The 22,782-nt window shown below is 38.9% G+C and overlaps 1 protein-coding gene across 1 annotated transcript in view; it reads right to left on the reverse strand.

Annotated features, from left to right (window-relative positions):
• Positions 1-22,782, reverse strand: part of AGBL1 (ATP/GTP binding protein like 1) — an 864,618-nt gene that overhangs the window by 758,412 nt on the left and 83,424 nt on the right. Inside the window, exon 7 of the mRNA XM_036736570.1 lies at positions 1,840-2,048. Coding sequence (XP_036592465.1) covers positions 1,840-2,048 — 209 coding nt within the window. The remainder of the gene's footprint in view (positions 1-1,839; positions 2,049-22,782) is intronic.

The following is a 22,782-nucleotide window of genomic DNA, read 5'->3' on the forward strand; positions in this document are numbered from 1 at the left end:
ACATCCCTTCAAACAGAAACATGTCATTGTCAAGGAGAGAATGTCAGATGTCAGATCTCTCAACCTTCATGGTGTCCCTTTTGACAGCTCTCCTGTGGTATATTATTCAACACATACGCGCGCGCGCGCGCACACACACACACACACACACACACACACCCCTTTAAAGCTGTCATTTTTATTTTGTCTCTGACCTTTGGAGAGATTAGTGTTTTCACTTCTCATATGTGCTTCTAGATAGAAGTTATATAGTGTGTCATGTCCTGTTTATTCACTAAAAGTGACCCCAATATTTGCACTTTTGGGTAGATACCCGCTAGGCTTGGGTTTGAAGCCATATCAGTCATGGCTATGACACAGGACTAGGGAAATTTGTCGAAGCCAGCTTCTTGCTATTAGAGGAAGCTAATGTAATAATGCAGCCCTCATTCAAATTCTGCCTCTGTTCCATATCATAACCAAAAAGGGGGGAAGGATTTGTGGGTAACTTAGTTTAGTTGAATAGCCAGAGATGATCTTCCTAAGAGACTGATCTAAAGGATGAATCTTTTCCTGCTTTCTTTTGACCTTCCCTTCATCTTTTGTCCTCATCTTGATTCCATCTTTATCTGCCCCACCCCCAATTTTCTCAGAATCACATGTGCACAATTTTAGATTCTGTATCTGTTTCCTTTCTTTCACCTTTGTTTTCTGACAGTGAACATAGATGATCCAATGGAATAAACAGCATGCAGCTGAAGTATGCAGACCAAAGAAACCCACAAGCTGTTAGTCATCAACAATAATGAAAATATTCCATGGGGGACTGGAGTAGTTAGAACCTTGGGACACCACACACTAACAAAACACAAGGTGGCCTGCAAAAATCCAAAGGACTACTTCGTCAAGTGAAACTTAATGTAAAATGCAGTAATCATGTGACAGAGGGAAATTATGGTAGCTGTGGTGATTGATAAAACAAAGAAGTGATAGCAGGCAGAGAATTATTTATGGTTTCATAGTATTATATTACGGTAAGGGTGAGTTTTTTAAGAAACAATTCTCATAAGAATCTGTGTTTGAAAGACAGTACTCTCTTTAGCTACTTCATAATCTTGGGGATATACAGACAAAAATAAAGTGAAGGTAGTGAAGGGCCTCCAGAGAAGAGCAAACAAATTGATGAGGGATGTGGATAGGCTGACTAATTAGGAAACGTAAGTGAAGCAAAACAAGCTTTCTTTTTCTTTTTCTTTTCGCTACATGTTATGTCCAGTGAAGATATGAACAACAGGCTGAAAAGATCTAAGTCCAAAAACCACAGATGGAGGTTTTAAACTCAGAGATATTCATATAAAGTTAAAAAATATTAAAGTACCTGCTGATCAGATATTTTCCCTAATCCAGAAAAGAAGGAAGGAAGGAAGGAAGGAAGGAAGGAAGGAAGGAAGGAAGGAAGGAAGGAAGGAAGAAACAAAGAAAGAAATGAGATCTGAATCCATTTGGGCATTTAACTACCACAAACATTATTGGGTTTAGTGCTGGAAGGGACCTGAAAAATCATTCAATCTAACCCCTTCCTTTTACAAATAAGGAATCTGAGGCCCATGGGAATTGATGATTTGCCTGAGGTCATCCAGATAATGGGTTATAAATTTAGGACTTGAACCCGGGTCCCCTGACACTAACTGCAGTGCTCACCACCTAATACCAAAGAACTAATTAGTTTTCCCATGTGTAAAATGAAGATAAAAATCTCTGCATTATATACTTCACAGAATTGTTGTGAGATTTATGAGTTGATATACATAAACCACTCTGGAATCATAAGTCGTTATGTAAACATCTTGCCATATTTACCTGAGTGGTAGCAAAGAGAATCTCCATTCCTTGGGCCCCAAGGAAGCCTTCTCTGCCAGACTGGATGTTGGTGATATGCTTGAGGCAGAGCAGCAGAGACCTTCGGATTTGGATGAAGTCATTGGAGGTATCATGGCTTTGCCAGTCCTGGTGTAGTCTGAGCAATCCAGTGAGATAGCCTCTATTCACAGCCCTTCTGCTGTTTGACTCTGAAATCAACAAGAGTTACATGCTCCATCAGTTACATGCTCGCTCCTCTGGACCAGACCTGCTAACTATTGCATGGGCATTCAGAAAAGAGGCAGCTTTCTCCCAGAACAGTAATGTACCCTATAGACCAAAAAAAAAAAAAAAAAGCCAAATTCTACAGGTTTCAAGGCACAGGGCTCTACTAAGCTCCTTTAATTTGACATTCTTAAATCATGCCTCGCATCACAATAGTTTGTATTCTTTTAAATATATATATATGTCTGTGTGTCTGTGTGTATATATGTATGTGTATATATATACACATACATATATAGTGTGTGTATGTATATATGTATGTATGTATGTATATATACATATACATATGTGTGTATGTATATATATATATATACATACACACACACATGTAACCCCTGTCCCAAAGCCCATTTGTATGGGACTTTCTCTTTATTGGTGGAGATGAAAGCCCCACCCTCCATGAAGGAGGGAGTTGAGCTGTCAAGAGGCAAAAGCTTCAGTTCCCAGCCAGTCCACCTTTGAGACTCTCCAAGTCAGTCTTCTTCAAGCATAGCATTGACTTGGCTTCCAACTTCCAGAAAGAAGATGGAAGAAACCAACCCTTCTTCAGTTTGCTTGCTGAAGGAAAAGACTCTGGAAAATCATGAGAAGAATGAGTAGTCTTCATCATGTCCCCCTAGAGACTTGCTACTCTAGAGACTTTGGGGAGTTTGTCCTTGGTGTGAGATCCAGGACACTCTGTCTTAGTGGAGCTGAGTTACCTTGCTCTTAATGGGAGAGCTCCTTCACTCTATGTTGTCTGGTATATATTCTCCTTTGTATATCTTCTCTGATTTCTGTTCTCCTATTATTGGGATAAATGAAGTTTTTTGCTATTCTGTATGTCTATTCATTGTGGAATTGGTCTCAGGTGGGAAAGAGGTCAAGCCTTAGATATAGAGCTTGGTGTCTTCCTACCCCCTAGAAATGACAAAGCAATCAAAACTTTGATGGAACCTGATCATATCTCCTCTAGCCTGGTACCTACTTCTGTCTGAGGAAAGCAGAGTGACTCTGACCCCAAATCTCCTGCTTCCCCTCCTAGCAGGAGTGAAAGTCTCTCTTGAAAAAGGGAGGGAAAAGAGGCTAGAGATGTCTATTCTGCTTCCCTTTAAGCCATACACAAGGACAGAGTCCTCAGCACACATGGATCCTCACTCCACATTATGCTAGCTCAACTCACCGATCTCTGGATTGGAAATCAGGCATTATAAACCATGGTAGAGCAATATACAGAAGATTCTTGTTAATTTCTTAGATGTTCCCTGCTTCTATCAATTCATGTACATATATATGTATAAATGTACTTACTTTCTCCATCATAATGTAAACCCTTTGTAAGTGGGAATTTTTATATTCATTGTATGTGTTTTCTCAGCACCTATCCCTGTACCTAGAACAAAAAGTTGGTTTAATAAATGCTTGTGAATTGATTGTTGGTACCTATCAATCAATCAACAAGAAATTATTAAGTCCCTACTATGTGCACTTACAGGCAATGTTGATGAAAAGGCCAAAATGTAATCCTTTCAAATGAGCTTACTTACATTCATTTCTAGTATACAACATGCATGAAGTATGGGCATAAAAATTAAAATAAATATGTATAATAATTCAAGGTGAATTTCTGGGTATTATTATTCCTTATAACAAATGAAATCTTAGGTTTAGTCTTTTTCAATGATGTTCTGTTTGGAGGCTCACTTCTGTGAAATCAGAAAGGGAAATAAATAACCCAGTGAAAAGTGGCTCTTTTTTCCCCCTTCTCCTATCCCCTCCCCTCTCCCTCCACACCTACAAACATATATTCTTTCTATATAAGGGGCCAACCCTTCAACACACCCACTTCTTCCTCTGTCTCCATTTATTCCTTCTAAGAGTACAGTACAGCTAGGGCAGAATTGCCCTGGGGTCCATATTAACAACCTTAAGGTCTTGGAAGTTAAGTCTTCTAAGTTACAGATGAAAAAATTCAGCCCATTGAGCAGATGAGAAAAAAAATGGTGAGGGCCCAACATGCTCTCAAAATAGTTCAATTCACCATTGACACACAGAATTCCAGAAAGGAAAGAGAGCTTCAAGAGTCATCTAATACTACTTCTTCTTCTACTACTACTGCTACTACTACTACTACTACTACTACTAGTACTACTACTATACACACACACACACACACACACGCACGCACGCACGCACGCACTCATGCATGCACACCAAAGTTAAACCATGCCAGACAGAAGAGAGACTATCCTATTTCGAAAAAGCCTATCCTATTTTTAAAGACCTCTTGGGAAAGCAAATCCACAACCTCACTCCCTCAAAAACACATTGAATGATGAATATCCTTTACTGTCAGGAAATATTTCCTTGTGTTTAGCCTCAATTCCTTGTGCTGAGCCACAATCTCATTTTCTCGTGCTCTGCCTTCACTTAGGACAACTCCAACAGGAGAGAAGAATCAAAGCACTACAACAAAGGGAAATTCTTTGCTTTCTCCTTTTCCGAGAGCCAGATTGTAGAAGGGCACCTAAATGCTGATAATAACTGTGGTTTGGGCACTTGTAAAAAATAAGCTGTATCAGTTTGCTGGTGCTCTTTCTTATGAGCTGTAACTGGGAACCAGTTAAAGGAATTAGGTTCCAATTTGCCATTTTCGTAGATACACTTATAAACAGAGCCCAAACTTTCTGTGTAGTGAGAGCCAGCTTGGACCACACAGCTTGATTAGAAATCCCTTCAGAGCCAAACAGTGAGAGTCACACCCAGAGATACAAGCTGTGGAGAAAGAGGGGCGACATTTCTAGATCTATTTGGCAAATGGGAAAGTAAATACAATAGGAATGAGATGGGAGGATTTCCTGTTTCCTGATAGAAAAAAAAATTGATGCACTGCTCCAGTATTACCAAAAGTCTTGATTTAATGTCAAACCCTCAATATTAGCTGCAAATTCAACATGAAAACTTCTCATATATGGGTTTTTATGATATATTCCCTGTCCAGTTCTATAAACCACTGACCTTTTGAACAATTATTAATACCATGAAAACTTTAATCATATGGCATGTACTCTACCAAATAGATAAGTCTTGTTTGTTGAAACAGTAATGTAATAATAATAATGTCAACATATTCATTTTGGGAGAGCTTTTCATTCTAAAAGTTCCAAGCACATTCACCATTTTTTAACCCAGTATAGGGAGCTCCTGGGAAGGAAGTTCCTCTACCAATGCAGCTCAGCACTTTCTCTTTGACTTATAGCCTTAAAGAGTTTCCTGATACATTGATATGTGGAGTGATTTGTCCAGGGTCACACCCATGTCAGAGGCAAGAACTAGATTTAGATTTCTTGATGCTAAGGCCAGATCTCTAGTTAGTCCACTGCCTTGCCTCATATTTTATTACATAACAAATTTATAGAAGATAAAAAATGGATGATGATGACGTAACCTGTCTTCATTCTTCTTTGCTCGATCCTCATCCAGATCATATACCTCAATAAAAGGGGTCCTTCAGTATTCTGTCCTAGTCCCACTTCTCTTCTCCCTCCATGCTACTTCATTTAGTGATTTCATCAGCTCCCATGGATTTCATTACCATTGCTGTGCTAATAATTCTCAAATCTACCTGCACCAGCCTCTCTGCTGACCTCTAGTCTACCACCTCCAACTGCCTTTCAGACATCTCAAACTAGATGTCCAGTATACACCTTTAACTCAACATCTCCAAAACTGAACTCATTATCTTTCCCCATAAACCCCCATACTCACCTTCCCTATTACTACAAAAGGTAATACCATCCTCCCAACTCCTGAGGCTTGCAACTTAGGTATTATCCTCAACTCTTCACTATCTGTCATCCCTCTATCCAGTCTATTGCCAGGGTGTGTCAAGTTTACCATAGCATAATCTCTTGAAAATGCCCCTTCTCTCTGACACTGTCACCACCCTGATGCAGGTCCTTATCACTTCACAATCAGACCACTGCAGTAGCCTACTGGTGGGTCCACCTATATCAAGTCTCTAACCACTCCAATCTACCCTCCACTTATCCACCAGTTATTTTTCCAAAGCACATCTATGTCACACACACACACACACACACACACACACACACACGCACGCACGCACGCGCACACCTATTCAATAAACTCGAGTGATTTCCTATCACTTCCAGGATCAAGCACAAAATCCTGTATTTGGTGTTCAAAGTCCTTCATAACCTAGCCCTCTCCTGCATTTCCAGTGTTTCTACAATTTCTTGCATGCTCACATACTCTTTGATCCAGTGATGCTGGCCTCCTGGCTATTCTATGAACAAGACACACCTCTCAGCTCTGGGCATTTTTTCTTGCTATCCCCCATATCTGAAAGGCTCTCCATCCTCATCTCTGCCTACTGGCTTCTGTGACTTCCTTTAAGTCTTAATTAAAATCCCATCTTCCATAGGAAACCTCTCCTAAAATTTTATACTTTTTCCATATAATCTCTTTACATATATAGCTATGAGATGACAGTTCTTAAAAAGATAAATTGCAAAAATATCAAAATAGAAGTTCAGAATGGGAAAGACCAGATTTAATAGTAGTTTATGCGAAAAGAAAAAGAAATGTATTCTTATTTGGTGGTGATTATGGTGATGTGGGTTTCCTCTTAGATTTAGAACTGGAAAGACACCTTGGAGATCATAGAATCCAACATGCTCCATTTTTACAGACAAAGAAGCTGAGACTCAGAGGAAGACACTAGCCCAAGGTCACACAGCTATCTGCAAGCTTCGCTGTAAATTCAATATGAGCTAACACTTTCTTTTAACCAGAGCTGTGATTTGATTCAGCAGCTAGGTGGCACAGTGGACAGAGCACTGGGCTTAGAGTCAAGAAGACTCTGAGTTCAAATCTGACCCCAGACACTTACTAGCTGTGTAACCTTGGGCTCACTTAACCCTAAGTCTCTTATCCCTGCTGGCCTCAGTTTCCTCATCTATAAAATGAGCTGGAGAAGGAAATGGCAAACCACTTCAGTATTTTTTGTCAAGAAAACTCCAAATGGGATCACAAAGTGTTGGACACCACTGAAACAACTGAACAACGATGACTTGAATAGCATGCGGAACTCCAAACAGGGAAGCTTCTCTGCCAATGCAATTTGGTACCTACAACTTATAGTCTCTGTATGGCACTTAGAAGTTAGGCAGCATACCCTAGGTTCCATTACCAGGATGTGGGACAGTGGAATTAGAACCTACGCCTTCCTAACCAGCCATCATCTACTGTATCTTGCTATCTCTAAAAAGACATGCTAACCTAAAACAAATTATTTTAATGCTAGGCTATATTAATAGAAGTATACTACCAGAATAATGTTAGTAGTAGCACCATAGCATTCTTCACTATTCAGACCAAATCTAGAACGTTGTATTATCTATTATGTAGTTCATTTTATGAACATTGACACATTAGAACCTATTCCAATAAAATTATCTAAGCTAGAACAGTGAGTGAAGGGTCCAAAAATCATTTGATAAGGAATAGTTGAAAAAATGGGTAGTATTTTAGTGAGAAAAAACGAAACCTTGAGGGAGAGGATAACTCTTTTTAAACGCTCATTCATTCAATCCTTTATAGTATAGTCTCTGCCTTACTACCTTTCCCATGTTCCTTCCATGCTTTCTCAGAGATCAATAATCTCCCATCCACTAAACCCAATGATCCTTTCTCAGTCCTTATCCACCTGGAACCCTCTGCCACATTGGTCACTGCTGACCATCTCCTCTGTCCTGAAACTCACTCTTCCTTTAGCTTCTTCAATACAGTTATGCCTTCCATATCACAGGGGTTAGGGGTGTGGCACCCCTGCAATGTGGAAAATCCTTGTAAAAGTTTTGACCTTCCCTTCATAACAGTGAAGTCTGATTTTTTTTTTTATTTTATGGGCTGTTTACAGTAACCTGTTGTAAAGTTTGGGATGATATTATATAATACTATACATATATTTTATGCACTTCTAAGTTTCTAAACTTTTTCTGTGTCATCTGCTGGCCTTCACGTATCATCTGTAGCTCCCCGAAAAGGCCCATTTAATTTCTTGTGCCAACTCACAATATATTGAAACTGTGAGGGGTAAAGTCGCAATGTGGAAGGGATAACTATACTACATTCCTCTGGTTTTCCCCCTAATCTCTCTAGGAACTGATATATTCCTTTTGCTAAGTCTTCTTTCTCCCTCAACCTCCTCAAAATTGTCATTCCACAGTTCCATCTTCCACTCTTTTCACTGCCTCTATATTCCCTCTGTGCAAGAGTGACTGAAAGCACCTACCTACATGAGGCCATGCAGTGAAAAATAAAAAAAATGAATGAACAAATGAACAAACAAATAAATGAATAAATAAGGTTGAGAAAAGAAACCAAAAGAATAGCAACCCTGAGGGGATGGGAAGTAGAAGAACTAATGAATGAGACAGAGAAAGGGGGTTAGAGAATTGAGAGAAACAAGTGACTCCGTGCAGGTGTCAGAAAAAAATTGAATTTATAAGAGTTCCTCCCCTCAACTTTAAGGCCCCCAAAGATATGCCATTCTCTGTTAACATACTTCTTTTGAGACTTTCCATGAGACACCTCCCCCTACCCTGTGCCTTCACTGTCAGGTAATTTTAGAACCCATCCACAAATTATCCTCAGTCTGCACATATTTTTCTCCTTCCAAATAGTTCCTAGTGCTTCTCCCTAAAAAAAGGCATAAGGCAAAGGAGCGGGGAAGAGCATCCACCTGCAGGGTCAGTGGTCAGTTGTGTCCCAGCCCACATCTCTCCAGTGGAATACTGATGGGCTGCCTGTTGGCCTGTAAGCTTCTGGCAGACTGTTTCTTGGCCAGGACTGATAGGTCAATCAGGCACGGTTCTCTCATACCTTCATTCCTACATTATCCAAAGCAAGGACAATTCACACCTACTTTTTTGTCTGTTCTGAGGTTCTGGCTAGATGCCTTGTGGGGTAACCCCATGGGCTCTAATCTGTTGAGCAAAATTTCTGCTCAGGATCAAAATTCTCTCTGTGGCCATGTAGGTGTAATAGCATGGAGAAATAACACAGAAACCCAATTCTTTTATTCCAGAGGGGGTTTCTCCTCTTAATATAAATGGGACATTTTTCAGCTTGTTTGTCTAATTCTAACTTGTCAGGCTCTACTGAGCCTTGGTGTAGTTTTTGACCCATTTAATGCTCTTGTTTTGCCTTGTTATAACACTTCATTCAGCCATGACCTGAACTGAAAATGATGAGTTTCACTGATCTAGAGTTACTGTATTTGGGGAGGGTTTCAATCCCCTTCATTACCTCTTTTAATTGAATTATTCTTTTGTATCAAAACCATTTCTATCTGTGACTGGCCCTAGCTGCAGAGAGGGAGAGTTCTGGCTCTCAGTAAGATTGCCAATCTTAGGGGCAGAGATACCTACTGAAGGTTTTGCACATAGTCAGTAGTTTTATGAACATTTATGTGGGGAAACCATTTGTGAGGAGATAACAAAAAAAAAGCAGAGGAAGGGGAGAAGAGAGGGTGAGTGAGAAAGAGAGCAGGGAAAAGATGGGGGAAATCAGCTTCATATGTATAGGATTAAAAAATGGTTTATTTCTTTACAATCATATCTGATCAATGATTACATCTCAGGGAGCCCAGGAGTGGTAGGGAAAAGATTTGTTTGTTTGTTTCTTAGAGTAACTACCTGGAGTTTATGAGACTGAGTGTTCCTCTAATGACCTTCAGCTATTCCTCGTCCTCCCCACCCCCCACTTTTTTTGGTAACCAAAAAGAACATCAACGACAAAAAAACTTTAATTGTCTGAGAGTGAAAATCCCTTATCAAATCCCAGTGATTTTATTCATGATTTTCTGTTAATCCTCAACCAGCTGTCATGTTTACTAACCTCTGAAATGGCTAAAACTCCTTTCCCCTCCCCTCTCCCCAGCTCTAAATCAATCTCTTTCTCTGAAAATGGCTTGGGGAGTTTTGTGAAAAGTCAATAAGCATATCAAACCCTACATAAGGAGATTCATCAAACTGAGAAAGATCAAAAGGAAAGGAATGTTTGTAAGAATAAAATAAGGGACCAATCAGGGTTTTAGGGTTTTAGGACTTTTGGAAACAAAAATAGCATTTGTCTAGAGTGGGGCATAGTCGGGTGTAGCATCTGTCAGTGCTGCTCAAAGGGGGTGAAGGTGGGGCCAGGGAGTAGTCCTAAGGGGGTGACAGGTGTTCCAAAGCTCTGTTCTTCCCTTTCACCCCTCACCCCCACCTCCATTTCCCTGTCAATTTGACTCTATTTGAGTTCTCTGGGTAACTTCTGAGAAGAGCCCACTCCTCTGAGTTCCCCACAGTAAAATGGGCCTTGTGCTCAAATGTAAAGTAAGGGGGAATTTGCCCTAGACTAGCCTACCTCGCCCTCCTCCTCCTCCTCGATTCTGTACCTGCCAAAACCTCATCACATTCCTCCAAGGTATTGCTCTCAGCTAGCTGTCAGGTTAGAAAGTGATGTGACAAAAGGGCTCTTGCTGAAGTATTTGTTAGATGAACTTAAAGTGCTACCTTTCCCAAGGGTGTTTGCATTTCATCTAAGGACCTTTGAGGACCTCAAAGTTTTCAAGATGAATGAATCTCTAATGATAGAATTCCAGGCCCTAAGACAAGCTGATAGTTAAGGGCATATCCCAGGTCCCCTTAAATCACATTTCACAAGCAAGAATCTATTCAGATGACAAAGCAAAAGAGTGATTTTTCTACATGGCGTGTCCTTTCTCATATCACAGAATACCAAAATATTAGAGCTGGAAGGAAATTTAGAGGTCATCTAATATAAACTGATTTTACAGAGGAGACCTACAAAAATGAAGTTGAATGGCCTATCCTATTATGAATTTTTTGGTGAATCCAATTTAATGTATAAGGGTATGGTCACTGGAGAGACCAGGATCACGCAAGAATTGAACAGAGCTTTGGAGAGGTCAAGTAAGGTCAATTCAATTTGACAAAAAAATTTAAGTGTCATAAGAATAATAGTAGGACTTTAAATATGTTATTCATTTGATCCCCCAACACCTCTGTGAGGTACATGCTGTTATTATCCCCATTTTATATATGAGAACATTAGGACACACAAAAACTAAATGACTTGCCTAGGGTCATACTGCTAGTAAGTATCTTTGATAGGATTCAAACGCCAATCTTCCTGACTCCAAGTCTAGCATTCTATGCCAGCTGGCTGCCTGCTATGTTCAAAGTACTATGGTAGACACCGGACATATAAGGACAAAAACAAAAAGTCTTTGCCTTCAAAGAGGTTACATTTTACCAGGTGAATATAACATGTATACAAAGAAGTAAATATAGAATGTACAAAGAAATGCAAAAATAATTTCAAAAAGGAAAGAGAATAGTCACTTGGGTGGGGGTGGGGATCAGGAAAGACTTGCCTAAGAGGTTATATTTTAAAGAAAGTGAGGGATTGCATGAGGTGAGCAGAGGAAGGAGAATGTTCTAGACCTAGAAGGCCATTTTCAAAAAGGCACAGCTAGTAGGAGATGGAATGCTTTGTATGCCAAATAGCTGGTGGGACAGTTTGGAGAAGGAGTATCTGCATCTGGGATTGTAAAAGGAATATCCTTATCTTTTGCCCCATTTAAATTAGGCTAATTTTTCCTTAAAAGGTATTGAGACTTGAGTGATTAAAGGGGCTGAAGGCTCAGGCTGTTGATGTCACTTTCTCATCACCTGAGTAAAAAGCAGCTGCAAGGAGCTCCTGGGGCACTCTCATACTTGGCTGGTGGAACATTATAGGTAACTCTGCTCACTTAAATCAGTTTGAGGCATCTTCAATGCCTATCCTTGTTGAGCATTTTTCTCTTGCTATTGCAGAGTAAATCTCTTTTCTGTTAACTGTAGGACTCTCTCATTTTGTTGAAATCTTGAATCTAAAATGCCAGAGAACTCACCTGAGTCATGCCCAGCCTAAAAAGGGGAGTTACATGGTGAACAATCTTGACTTCCAGTGCTATAAATTCAAGACCTGCAATACACCAAAATGAAGGAAATTCTAATGCTGCTGTATTCTGCCTGGTCAGGCCTCAACTGGAGTACTGCACTCCATTCTAAGTCAGTCAATCAATGATTAAACATTTAATAAGAGCCTACTACATGCTAGGCACTGTGCAAAGTGATGGACATACATGAAAGGTAGTCCTTGCCTTCGAGGAGCTCACAATAATCGAGGAAAGAACATGCAAACAACTATATACAAATAAGCTATATGTATATATATATATATATATATATGTGTGTGTGTGTGTGTGTGTGTGTGTGTGTGTAGGATAAGTTGGAAATAATCAATACAGGGAAGGCACTAGAATTAAGAGAGATCAGGAAATGCTTCCTGTAGAAAGTAGGATTTTAGCTGGGACTTGAAAGAAGCCAGGGAAGCTAAAAGGAAAAGATGAGGAAGAAGAGCATTCTAGGCATGTGGGGCAGCCAGTAAAAATGCCTGGATTTGGGAGATAGAGTGTTATAGGAACTGAGCATCTTCATACTGGGAAGAAAAGACCTAGGGAGTGCAAGATAAATAGCTATCTTCAAGTATGTAGAGAGCTGTCCTATGGAACAAGGACTACTTGGTTCCAGAGTATCAATAGGTGGCAATTGATGTTTTCCGCTATGCAGGGTGTTCCTAAAGTCTGGACACATAGGCAAAAATGCATATTTTCAAGAAATGAAATGAATGAAATTTTCAACATTTTATTTAACTGGAATATTAACAAATAACCTCTTCAATATAATTTCCATCATTTGTGATTCAAAGGTTGATGCGCTTTGCAAGATTCACATGAACTTGATGCGATAACTCCACATTGCTGTTAATTTTAGTACATTCACTCTTTATGCCTTCAATCAAGTGTGTTGCATCTGTGATTTTCATTGAGTACACCTTCTCCTTTAGCATACCCCAGAAAAAGAAGTCAAGGGGGCTAAGGTCTGTTCATATTCCAAATACTTCAAAATATGCATTTTGCCTCTGTGTCCAGACTTTAGGGACACCCTGTAGATACAGAAAAATGTCCTAAAAATTGCAAATGGAAAAAGAAGTTTCCAAACAGAAACTGTATAGCCACTTGCTAGGGTTTTTTAAGAAGGAATTCCTATTTCAGGCAGAGTTGGACTAGAAGGCTCCAGGTGTCTCTTCCAATCCCAACATTCTGTGGATCAAAGAGACCTCTCTCTTCTAGCCCTGACCTACTAACACAGCTAAAGCAGATTTTCTACAGCCCCCTGATCTATAATCAATTTAATCCATTCAAATAATTAACCAACTTAAGCATTTACCAGCTTCAAGATCCTAGGCTACAGAGGTGATGGAAATGTAAAAAAAAAAAATGGGTAAGATCCATGTCTTACCTTCAAGGAGCTTACAAACTGGAAATGCTTGCTTTATTCCACTTCCCTTCTATTGATGTGTATAACGGTTAAATAGGTTGACTACCAGATGAGGATTTTTATCTTCAGCCCTAGATACTCATAAAGGCTGTCTAGTAAGGCATAAAAGAGTTGTGATCTGCATCAATGGATAAAGTACCCACAGCCAATGAAATCACTAGTCCTTGAAGTATTCAAGTAGTAAATATACTCGGTAGCCTTGTATAAAAATGACTTATGAACCTTGTATGTCTTTGTTGAAAGTCACACACTGCCCAGTGCTAGCCTTGGAAAGTAATTGTGTAATAGGTAGGGTTTTTTAAGAAAAAATTCTGTCCCCTGCCTCATTGCTATTCTTTCATTCATATGCCCAGTACATTCATGCTGTCCCCCAGATGTCCTACCAGAATTGGGGAGTCTGCAGCTTTGAGGCCCTCTAGGTCCTCAAGTGTGACCCTTTGAGTGAATCCAGTCCTAAGGATTATTCTGTGAAGTTTGGATTCAATCAAAGGGCTATACTTGGGGACCTCACATGTGGCCCCAAGTCTACAGGTTCCCCACCTCTGTCTCTTTGCCACCTTTGGAATCCCTCCCAGCTTGCTTTCCTCCAAATTTTATTGACCACCTCCAGCCTTCAAAGTTTACCTGACCTGTATTCTATTCTTTTGTGGCTTTGTAAGACTAAATTGATAAACTAAATTAAATTAAGGTGTTAATCATAGACAGTGGATTAATAATGATTTACTCTCCCTCAATATGGAATGCTTTGCAAAAGCTTCAGTCAGCTACTTGCCCAAAATAGGTTTTTCACTTACTAGCTATCTAATCATATTCAAATATATTCAACTTTACAGAATTTAAGGGCCTACTATACACTAGGCATATGGGATACTTGAAGGCAAAACAAAAAGGCTCCTTCAGTCAAGGAACCTACAGTTAGTTCTAGGGATTAAAAAAATATGTAGATAAGTAAATACAAGAGCAAAGATCATTTGTGAAGGAAGAGATGGGGCGGGAATGGGGGCTTCAAACAGGAGGCAGCACCTAAGTTGGGGTTTGAAAATTGGCAGTAAGAAGTGGAGGGAGGAGGAAATACATTCCAGGCAAGTGGCACAACCTGTGCAAAGGTACCGCAGGCAAAAATGCCATCTAGCAAGTCTTAGGTAATTAGGCTAACCAATGAACCTGTACAATGGAAAGAATACCAGTGATTCCTAAGGCTCTGTCCTGGGACCTTTTCCCTATAGACTATCTCACTTGGTGACCTCATTAGCTCCTATGAGTCTCTTTGCTGATGATTCCCAGATCTATGAATATGCTCTCTCTCTCTCTCTCTCTCTCTCTCTCTCTCTCTCTCTCTCTCTCTCTCTCTCTCTCTCTCTCCCCCTCTCTCTCTCTCTCTCTCTCTCTCTCTCTCTCTCTCTCTGCCACAAGTGTTGGTTGTGCAAACTGGCAAGAAAAGTAAAACAACAATAGGGAGATTCGGCAGAGCAATCATAGCAGAGGAATTATGGGGGGAACATGAGAAAGGAGAGATCGATAAGGAGTAGAAAGTAAAGAAGAGTATTATGACTGCAAATTTGTGAGGGAGATACCTGATGGCAGAACGCACTATGGCACAGAATGCTTTGTCTAAACTAGTTGTTTTATCTAAACTAGGTGCTAGTACTCCTAGAAAAAAAATCAATATGTCCCAATAGAAGGATTCTACAAGGGGAAAGTAAAGGAGATACTAGTGTGTAGTGATCAATATGGGGGGGAAAAGAGCATCATTAATATTTTTTAAATTCAGAAGAAAACAAAAAAGTATAAATAGAGCCATTTCATTACTATCTTATAGAATTTTATGCTTACATAAATATACTTCTTAAAAACAAACCTTACTTAGCAATTAATTCACAGTTCCTCATGCAAACCACTTTTTTTCCTTTCTATGATGAAATTTTAAAGTTGGTTGATGATTAAGTTCACAGCAGAAAAAATAAATTTTAATTACAAAAAAGAATATCATCCCCCTCACAGTTATCCAGGCTAGAAATGTTGGATTTAGCTTTGATTCTTCTCTTTCCTCTCCCCACATTCAATTAGTTGTTCTGTCCCATCTTAGCAATATCTCGAGTTTCTTATAGCACTTTGTCTCCTCTGCACTAATTACAGTACACATTGTGTTATATTGACAGACGTACATGCCCACCCTCTCTACTAGAGTAGAGAAAGCAAGGATCATACCATGTTTCATTTTTGCATTTACATTATTTAGTATATAACAGACACTTAAGAAAAATTTGCTGAATTGAATTTCTTTGAATGCTGCCCCAAAAGAGAGACTTTAGCTGGTCTTACAACATCTAATAGGTGCAGCAGGATAGCAGTGTCTTGGAACAGGAAGCACAACGATATAGGTATATAAATATAATTAATGTTAATGCCAAACATAATGGAAATTGCATTCCGTTATCATTAGCTGAACTAAAAATAATGATGCTGAGTTAGTGGTTATATATCTCTCACTTTACTGAATACGTGTGTGTACTAGCACAGTTGCCTATACAGCAAATGTCAATAAAGAAAATTATGTTTTCCCATTGACTTTCTTTTTTATTTTATTTTTAATTTATGGAATAAACAAGCATTTCCATAACATAGTATAACCAAAAAAGCATGATTGAACATGAAACTACAAATCTACTATTTATATAACTTGCTATTCCTTTTAAATATACAACAAAATTATCATGTCAATTTCTTTTTTTCTTTTTTTTCTTCCTTCTACCCACACCCCTGCCCTAGAGATGGCCACCATTATACACAAATAAGTATGTGTACCTGTAAAATTATTCTGTACATCTGTTTATCACTTCTTTCTCTGGATGCAGACAGCATCTTTCTTCATTTGTCCTTCATATTAAATTTAGGTCTTTATAATAGTCAAAATATCATATTCATTCAAAGTCATTCTTAAAACTATATTGCTGTTACTGTATATAATGTTCTCTTGGTTCTGCTCATTTCATTATTCATTATTTCATGGTCTTTACATGTTTTTCTATGATCACTGAGCTCATCATTTCTTTGTTTTGTAATTTTTTTACATTTTAAACTTAAATACAAAACAAGAAAAAAAGAAACAAACAAATACTAAGCCTAAAATAATATAATATGAGGAAAAAAAAAGAGAATGTGAGAGAGGATTCAAAATATACTGCAATTAATTTCCATTTCAAGAAAGCCTATATAATAAATACTATGTATTTTGCTGAGAGCTGTTTATCTTTTCTTTGCTTCCTTGTAAGTTTTCCTTTGTTTTCTGCCATGTACTTTTTACTTTGTTATTTTTCACCCTTCCTCCCCCAGCAAAGGCTACAATTAAGGGCAGGTACATTTAATATATAGAGATGTATACATATATACATATAGACATAGACATACAGAAAGATATGTAGATACATACATATACCTATATATGCATACCCTTATTCATATATATTTAGATATCTATAATCATTCTCATATATAGACAAATACATTCATATGCATCTATATAAGACCATACTATACTTATTTATCCTCATCATTTCTTATAGCACACTAGTATTCCATTACATTCATATACTTCTAGCTGTTCAGCCATTCCCCAATTGATGGGCATCCCTGCAATTGTCAGTTCTTTGCCACCACAAAGAGAGCTGCTATAAAGATTTTAAAATATACAGGTTCTTTTCCTTTTTCCTTAATCATCTTTGGAAGTGGACCTAGTAGTGGTATTGCTGGGTCAAAGGGTTCATAGGTAGTTTAATAATTCTTTGGGCACAATTCCAGACTGCTCTCCAAAGTGGTTGGATCAGTTCACAATTCTACCAACAATGAATTAGTGTCCCAATTTTTCCACAACCCCTGCCTGCAATATTTGTTGCTTTCCCCTTCAATCATTTTAGCCAATCTGGTAGGTATAAAATGATATCACAAGGTTGTTTTAATTTTCTTTTCTCTAATCAATAATAATTTAGAGTATTTTTTGAATGACTATAAATTGTTTTGATTTCTTCATTGGAAAACTCCTTTCATATCCTTTGACCATTTATCAACTGGGGAAATCTCTCTTCAATTTGGACTCTACACTAATTTTCTTCTGCAACAGTGGGAAACGCCGTTGGAAAGCATTACATCCCTGTTCTACCTGATGGTAATTATCAGAGCATCTTTGAAGTCATTCAATCTTTCAAGGAGTCTTGTATAATTTTGACATATTCATGGGAGATACTTTGTGGAGAGCCCCTAAGGTGGCACACTGCTTTACTGAATTAAATATTCTTTGTAAGAATCAGTAAGCATTTTTAAGGACTTGCTGCATGCCATGCACTGTGCTAGGTGCTACAGATATAAGGACAAAACCAAAATGACCTCTCCCCACAGGGAGCTTACATTCTATAAGGGGAAATAATAAGTGCCCATATCACATAGGTGAATATAAGCTGTGTATAAAGTAAACATAAGGTAATTTGAGGAAGAGGCACTTAAAGATAAGGGGATCAGGAAATGCCTTGTAAAAGAGATGACATTTGAGATGAGGTATGAGGGAAGCTAAGTACTTTAAGAGGCAGAGGTGAGGAGTATATTATAGGCGTTAGGAGCAGTCAGTGCAAAAGAAGGAAGCTGAGAAGCGAAATGGCACGTATGATAAAGAACAAGCAAACCAGTCTTACAGTACTATAGAATGTGTGAAGGGAAATTAGGTGTAAGTCTAGAAAAAGTAGGCTGAAGCCAGACTGTGAGGGCTTTAAAGACCAAATATAGACATTTATATTTTCTGCTAGAGGCAATGGGGAGCTAGTGAGGAATTCTGAGGAGAATGAGAGACCCAGGCTTTAGGAATATCAGTTTGGCCCCTATGTGGAGGATGGATTGGAGAAAAGAGAAACTTGAGTCAAGGAAAGTAATTGGGATTTAAGTGAAATAGTCCAAGTGAGATGAGATCTGAACCAGGGTGGCAGCCATATGAAGAGATAGAAGAGATGGGTTTTAAGAGATGTGGAGGTAGAACCAACCAGACTTTACAAGTAATCGGAATGATGTGAGGGCTGAGGGAGAGAAAGGTGGCAAGGATGGCTCAAAATTTGTGAACCTGGGTTACTGAAAAGATAGATGGTGGTGCCCTCTATAGAACTATAGAATTAAGAAAGAACAGCAGGTTTTGGAGGAAAACTAATGAACTTTATTTTGAACATGTTGAAGCTGAGATGCCTATGGCACATCCAGTTTGAAGCAGGCATTCAGTGAGATAGGCCTGAAGCTCAGAAGAGAACATTAAGATAGAGGGGGAGAAGTAGAGAGAGGGAGAGGGAGAATGAAGGGGGGAAAGAGTGACACAGAGAGAGGTGGGGGGAGAATGAAAGGGAGGGGTAGAGGGGGAGGGAGGGATGGAGAGAGGGAGGGAGAGAGAGAGACAGAGAGAGAGACAGAGAGATTGATGGATTGATATAGATCAATTGATTGGTCTGGGAGCCATCTAAACAGAAACACTGAAACTGTGGAAGTAGATGAAATTGCCAAGAGAGAAAAATTCAGAGAAAGAAAGGAATTCTCAGAATGTAGGATAATATACATAAGGAATGAGACAGACATGATGATTCAGCAAAGGAGACTAAGGAAAAAGTAGCCAGAGTGGTAAGAGTAGAGAACCATGAAACAGTCAAAAACCTAGATATAAGAGAATAATTAGGAGAGGGAGTGGTCAACAGTGCCAAATACTGCAGAAAGGCCAAAAAAGGTGAGGACTAAGAAAAGGCCGGGCAGCTAGGTGGCTCAGTGGATAAAGTGCCAAGCCAGGAGTCAGGTAGACTCCTCTTCAGCAGCACAAATCTGGCCTCAGACATTTACTAGACGTATGACCCTGAGAAAGCCCATTTGCCTCAGTTTCTGCAATTATAAACTGAGCTGGAGGAGGAAATGGTAAACCACTCCAGTATCTTTGCCAAGAAAACCCCAAACGTGGTCATGAAAAGTTGGATATGACTGAAAAATGATTCAACACAAAAAGGAAAGATCATTGATTTTGGCAATTAATCCATTGGTGTTTTCATTTTTGTTTTGTTGTTTGTTTGTTTTTTGGATTAAAGCAGTTCCAAATTGTTAGAAATATGCTTGACACTGAAATTCAGGTATCAAGGGCAATTTATTATTATTGAGGAATTCAAAGGAATTGGTAAACGTTCCTGGCCAGGAGCAGATTCCAGCCTCCTTTAGGAAGGGGGGAGTGGAGAGTACAGGAGTGAGATCAACTTTATTCTGTTAGACTGACATAGATTGTGGCACCATTAGCTCAGTACCCCCCTTCAGAGAACATATTGGTCCACTCCCTTCTAGGTCACAATCTTCCCTATGGGCCCCTGGCATGTTCTCTCCTTGATATGTACAAGCACATCCCCCTTCCCTCATCATACATCCCATGTTCAAAAATGGCAGAAAAACTCCTCCCTGTGGGGGTGAGAGGTAATATTCAATTAGCCAATTAAGCATGTGCGGTAGCCATTTGACCCAGTTTTCTCTTCAACCCTGATCATTATCTGGCCAGTTTAGACCAGTTTTCCTAACATCCTGGATAGCATCCTGAATCTGTTTGCAAAACCGCAAACTTTATTCCCATTGCCTGGGGACCCTCATCCTGGTTAATTTTTACTCCTTCTTTGTTCAAGCTGACACTTCATTAACTATTCTGTGGAACTCAATTAACTTTTCCATGGAAACCTAACTTTCTCTAACTTTTACCCATCTATCACAAAATGAGTAGTGAGGTCCAAAGACAGAATGCAAGGGTTTAAGGAGTGAGTAGGCAAGAAATACAGGCAATGAGTATATACAGCTTTTTCTAAGAGTTTGGCTGTGAAAGGAAAAATAGATATCAATTAACAATTTGAGGTAGTGACAGTCAAGGGTTTGTCAGGATGGTAAAGGCCTTGGCATATTCATAAGCAGCAGAAAAGAGGCTAGTAGATGGTAAAAAAATGGGGTTGAAGTATAGAGAGGATTGCAAAAGCAGTCTGGCAGAGGGACCTGAAGTGGAGAAGTTAACCTTGGTAAGGAGAAAGACCACCTATTCATTGGACACTCAAGTGAATAACAGATTAAGATTTTAAGGGGGTTTGAAATGTAGAGTAAAGGAGAAAATGGTGTTTGTGGTGAATCAATCTATCAATCAATGAGCATCTATTAAATATTTGGTAAGTGTCCACCATTAAGTATATATTAAATGTGCCAGGCATTGGGCTAAGGGCTGAGGATTAAAAAAAAAGAAGCAAAAACAGCCCTGACTTCAAGGGGCTTACCTTCTAAAGGGGGAGATCACACACACACACACACACACACACACACACACACACACACATATATGTATGTGTATATATATGTATATATATACACATACATATAATACATATAATATACATTTTATATAGACACATATGTAATGAGGAATAATTGGCCATTGACTGCCCAGTACTTAGAGTTTGTATGATTTCTGGCTACTGCCAATCCATGTGAAAGCTAAGTAAGCCTACTTCTTAAGATAGGTGTTGAAGGGGCCTTTACCCTCCCTTCTTTGGAGCATGTACATGTATCTTCTGTTTTCTGTCAGCTTGCTATATGCTAACAACAAGCCTTTTAATGGGCCACTGAGCCAGAACTGAGTGTGTATACAAAAGATTCAAATAAATAATACCTCTTCCTTGGTGAGGAACAAGGAAAAAAACTGTTGAATCTGCAGAAGTGGGGGAGGAGCCTCAGGGCCCTCTTTCTCCTAATTAACTGCCACATAGCCATAAAAATATGGCATCATTCTTTTACCTCTGTGTTTTTAGTCTTTCCTGTTTTTAGGAGAATAAGTATGAAAGATAGAAGGTACCAGATTGCAAACTTGTGAGTTTTGAAAGGTTAGAAAAGTCATCAGATGTCATTTCACCCTAGAGACAATCTAGCCCTGAGGATCAACCTCCTTGATCCAGTCCAGCAGTGGATTGAGCTGGTATGCAAGATACCAGGGACCAGCAATGAGGAAATGACTCATCCATCAGCTATACTACACCCAGAAGTGAGTTTGCCCTGGGGCTGGGCAGAATGTTTTGTAGTAACCACTTTAAAAGTTTGAGCCCACTATCCCCAAGGACTATGGAGGTAAAGGAAAGCATGCTCCTGGCTTGGAAAGCTGTTAATACTTTGATTATTGCCGTACTTCTCAGCAAATATCTCTTTGTAAAAGCTAATTTATGTTAATTGGTTAAATGATATTGGGGAGATATTAACTGGCCTTTGATATTGAGGAAAATCCACTAGATGAAGGTTCATGAATGTTAGTACTAGAAAACTTCTAAATTCTGAGGAGAGATATAATCAGGCCTATTTGGAGCTGCTAGCCTGAGTGAGATTGAATCAGCCCAAGAGTCTATCTGCCACATATACATTGGTATATATAGGAAACCTACAAAGTAGATAAAAGATAGACTTAGTGGTAAAAGCACTAATAGCTCAAAAGTGGACTTAGGGGTGGGAGTGGGGACAATAGCAGGACTTGGAGAGGCTCCCTGCAGGAGTTATGTTTGATATTGGCCTCAAAGGTCTGGGGTATGATGAATTTTCTCTCCTTCTCTTAACTGGGTATCTCAACAAGATGTCTTCCTAATGACTTTTTCCTCAACTATTTCTTGCTGTTTTAAGAGCAGTGCTGATTAAAAGTTTCTACCATCCTGCTCAATAAGATTTCTCAAACAAGCTTGTATCTTTCACATTTAGATGGCCTTGAAGTCAAGAAGACCTTAGTTCAAATCTCCCTTCTAACACATACTTATAATGTGACCCTGGACAAGGCCCTTAACCTCGCAGACTCTTAGACTCTACAAGTCTTCAGGCTGTCTCATTTCTAATTCCTTAAATACGTGTATATACATACATACATACATATACATATATATACACACATATATACATATAAATATATGTATATATGTGTATATATATATGTATGTATGTATATCATCCAACCTATTTTTATTATCCTCTCATATGCCCACATTTATGTTAAAGATATTGAGTATTAAACCATATGTTGATAATTTGGGGAGCCTTCATGAAATTTTCCTATTTGTTTATCATCTGTAGCAGATATTGGTGAACAAACTACAGTGATTTTAAGCATTTTCTTGCAATATCAGATGGTCAACTAACACATGAA

The sequence above is a fragment of the Trichosurus vulpecula genome, chromosome 8, assembly GCF_011100635.1.
Source record: "Trichosurus vulpecula isolate mTriVul1 chromosome 8, mTriVul1.pri, whole genome shotgun sequence".
Lineage (NCBI taxonomy): Eukaryota > Metazoa > Chordata > Mammalia > Diprotodontia > Phalangeridae > Trichosurus > Trichosurus vulpecula.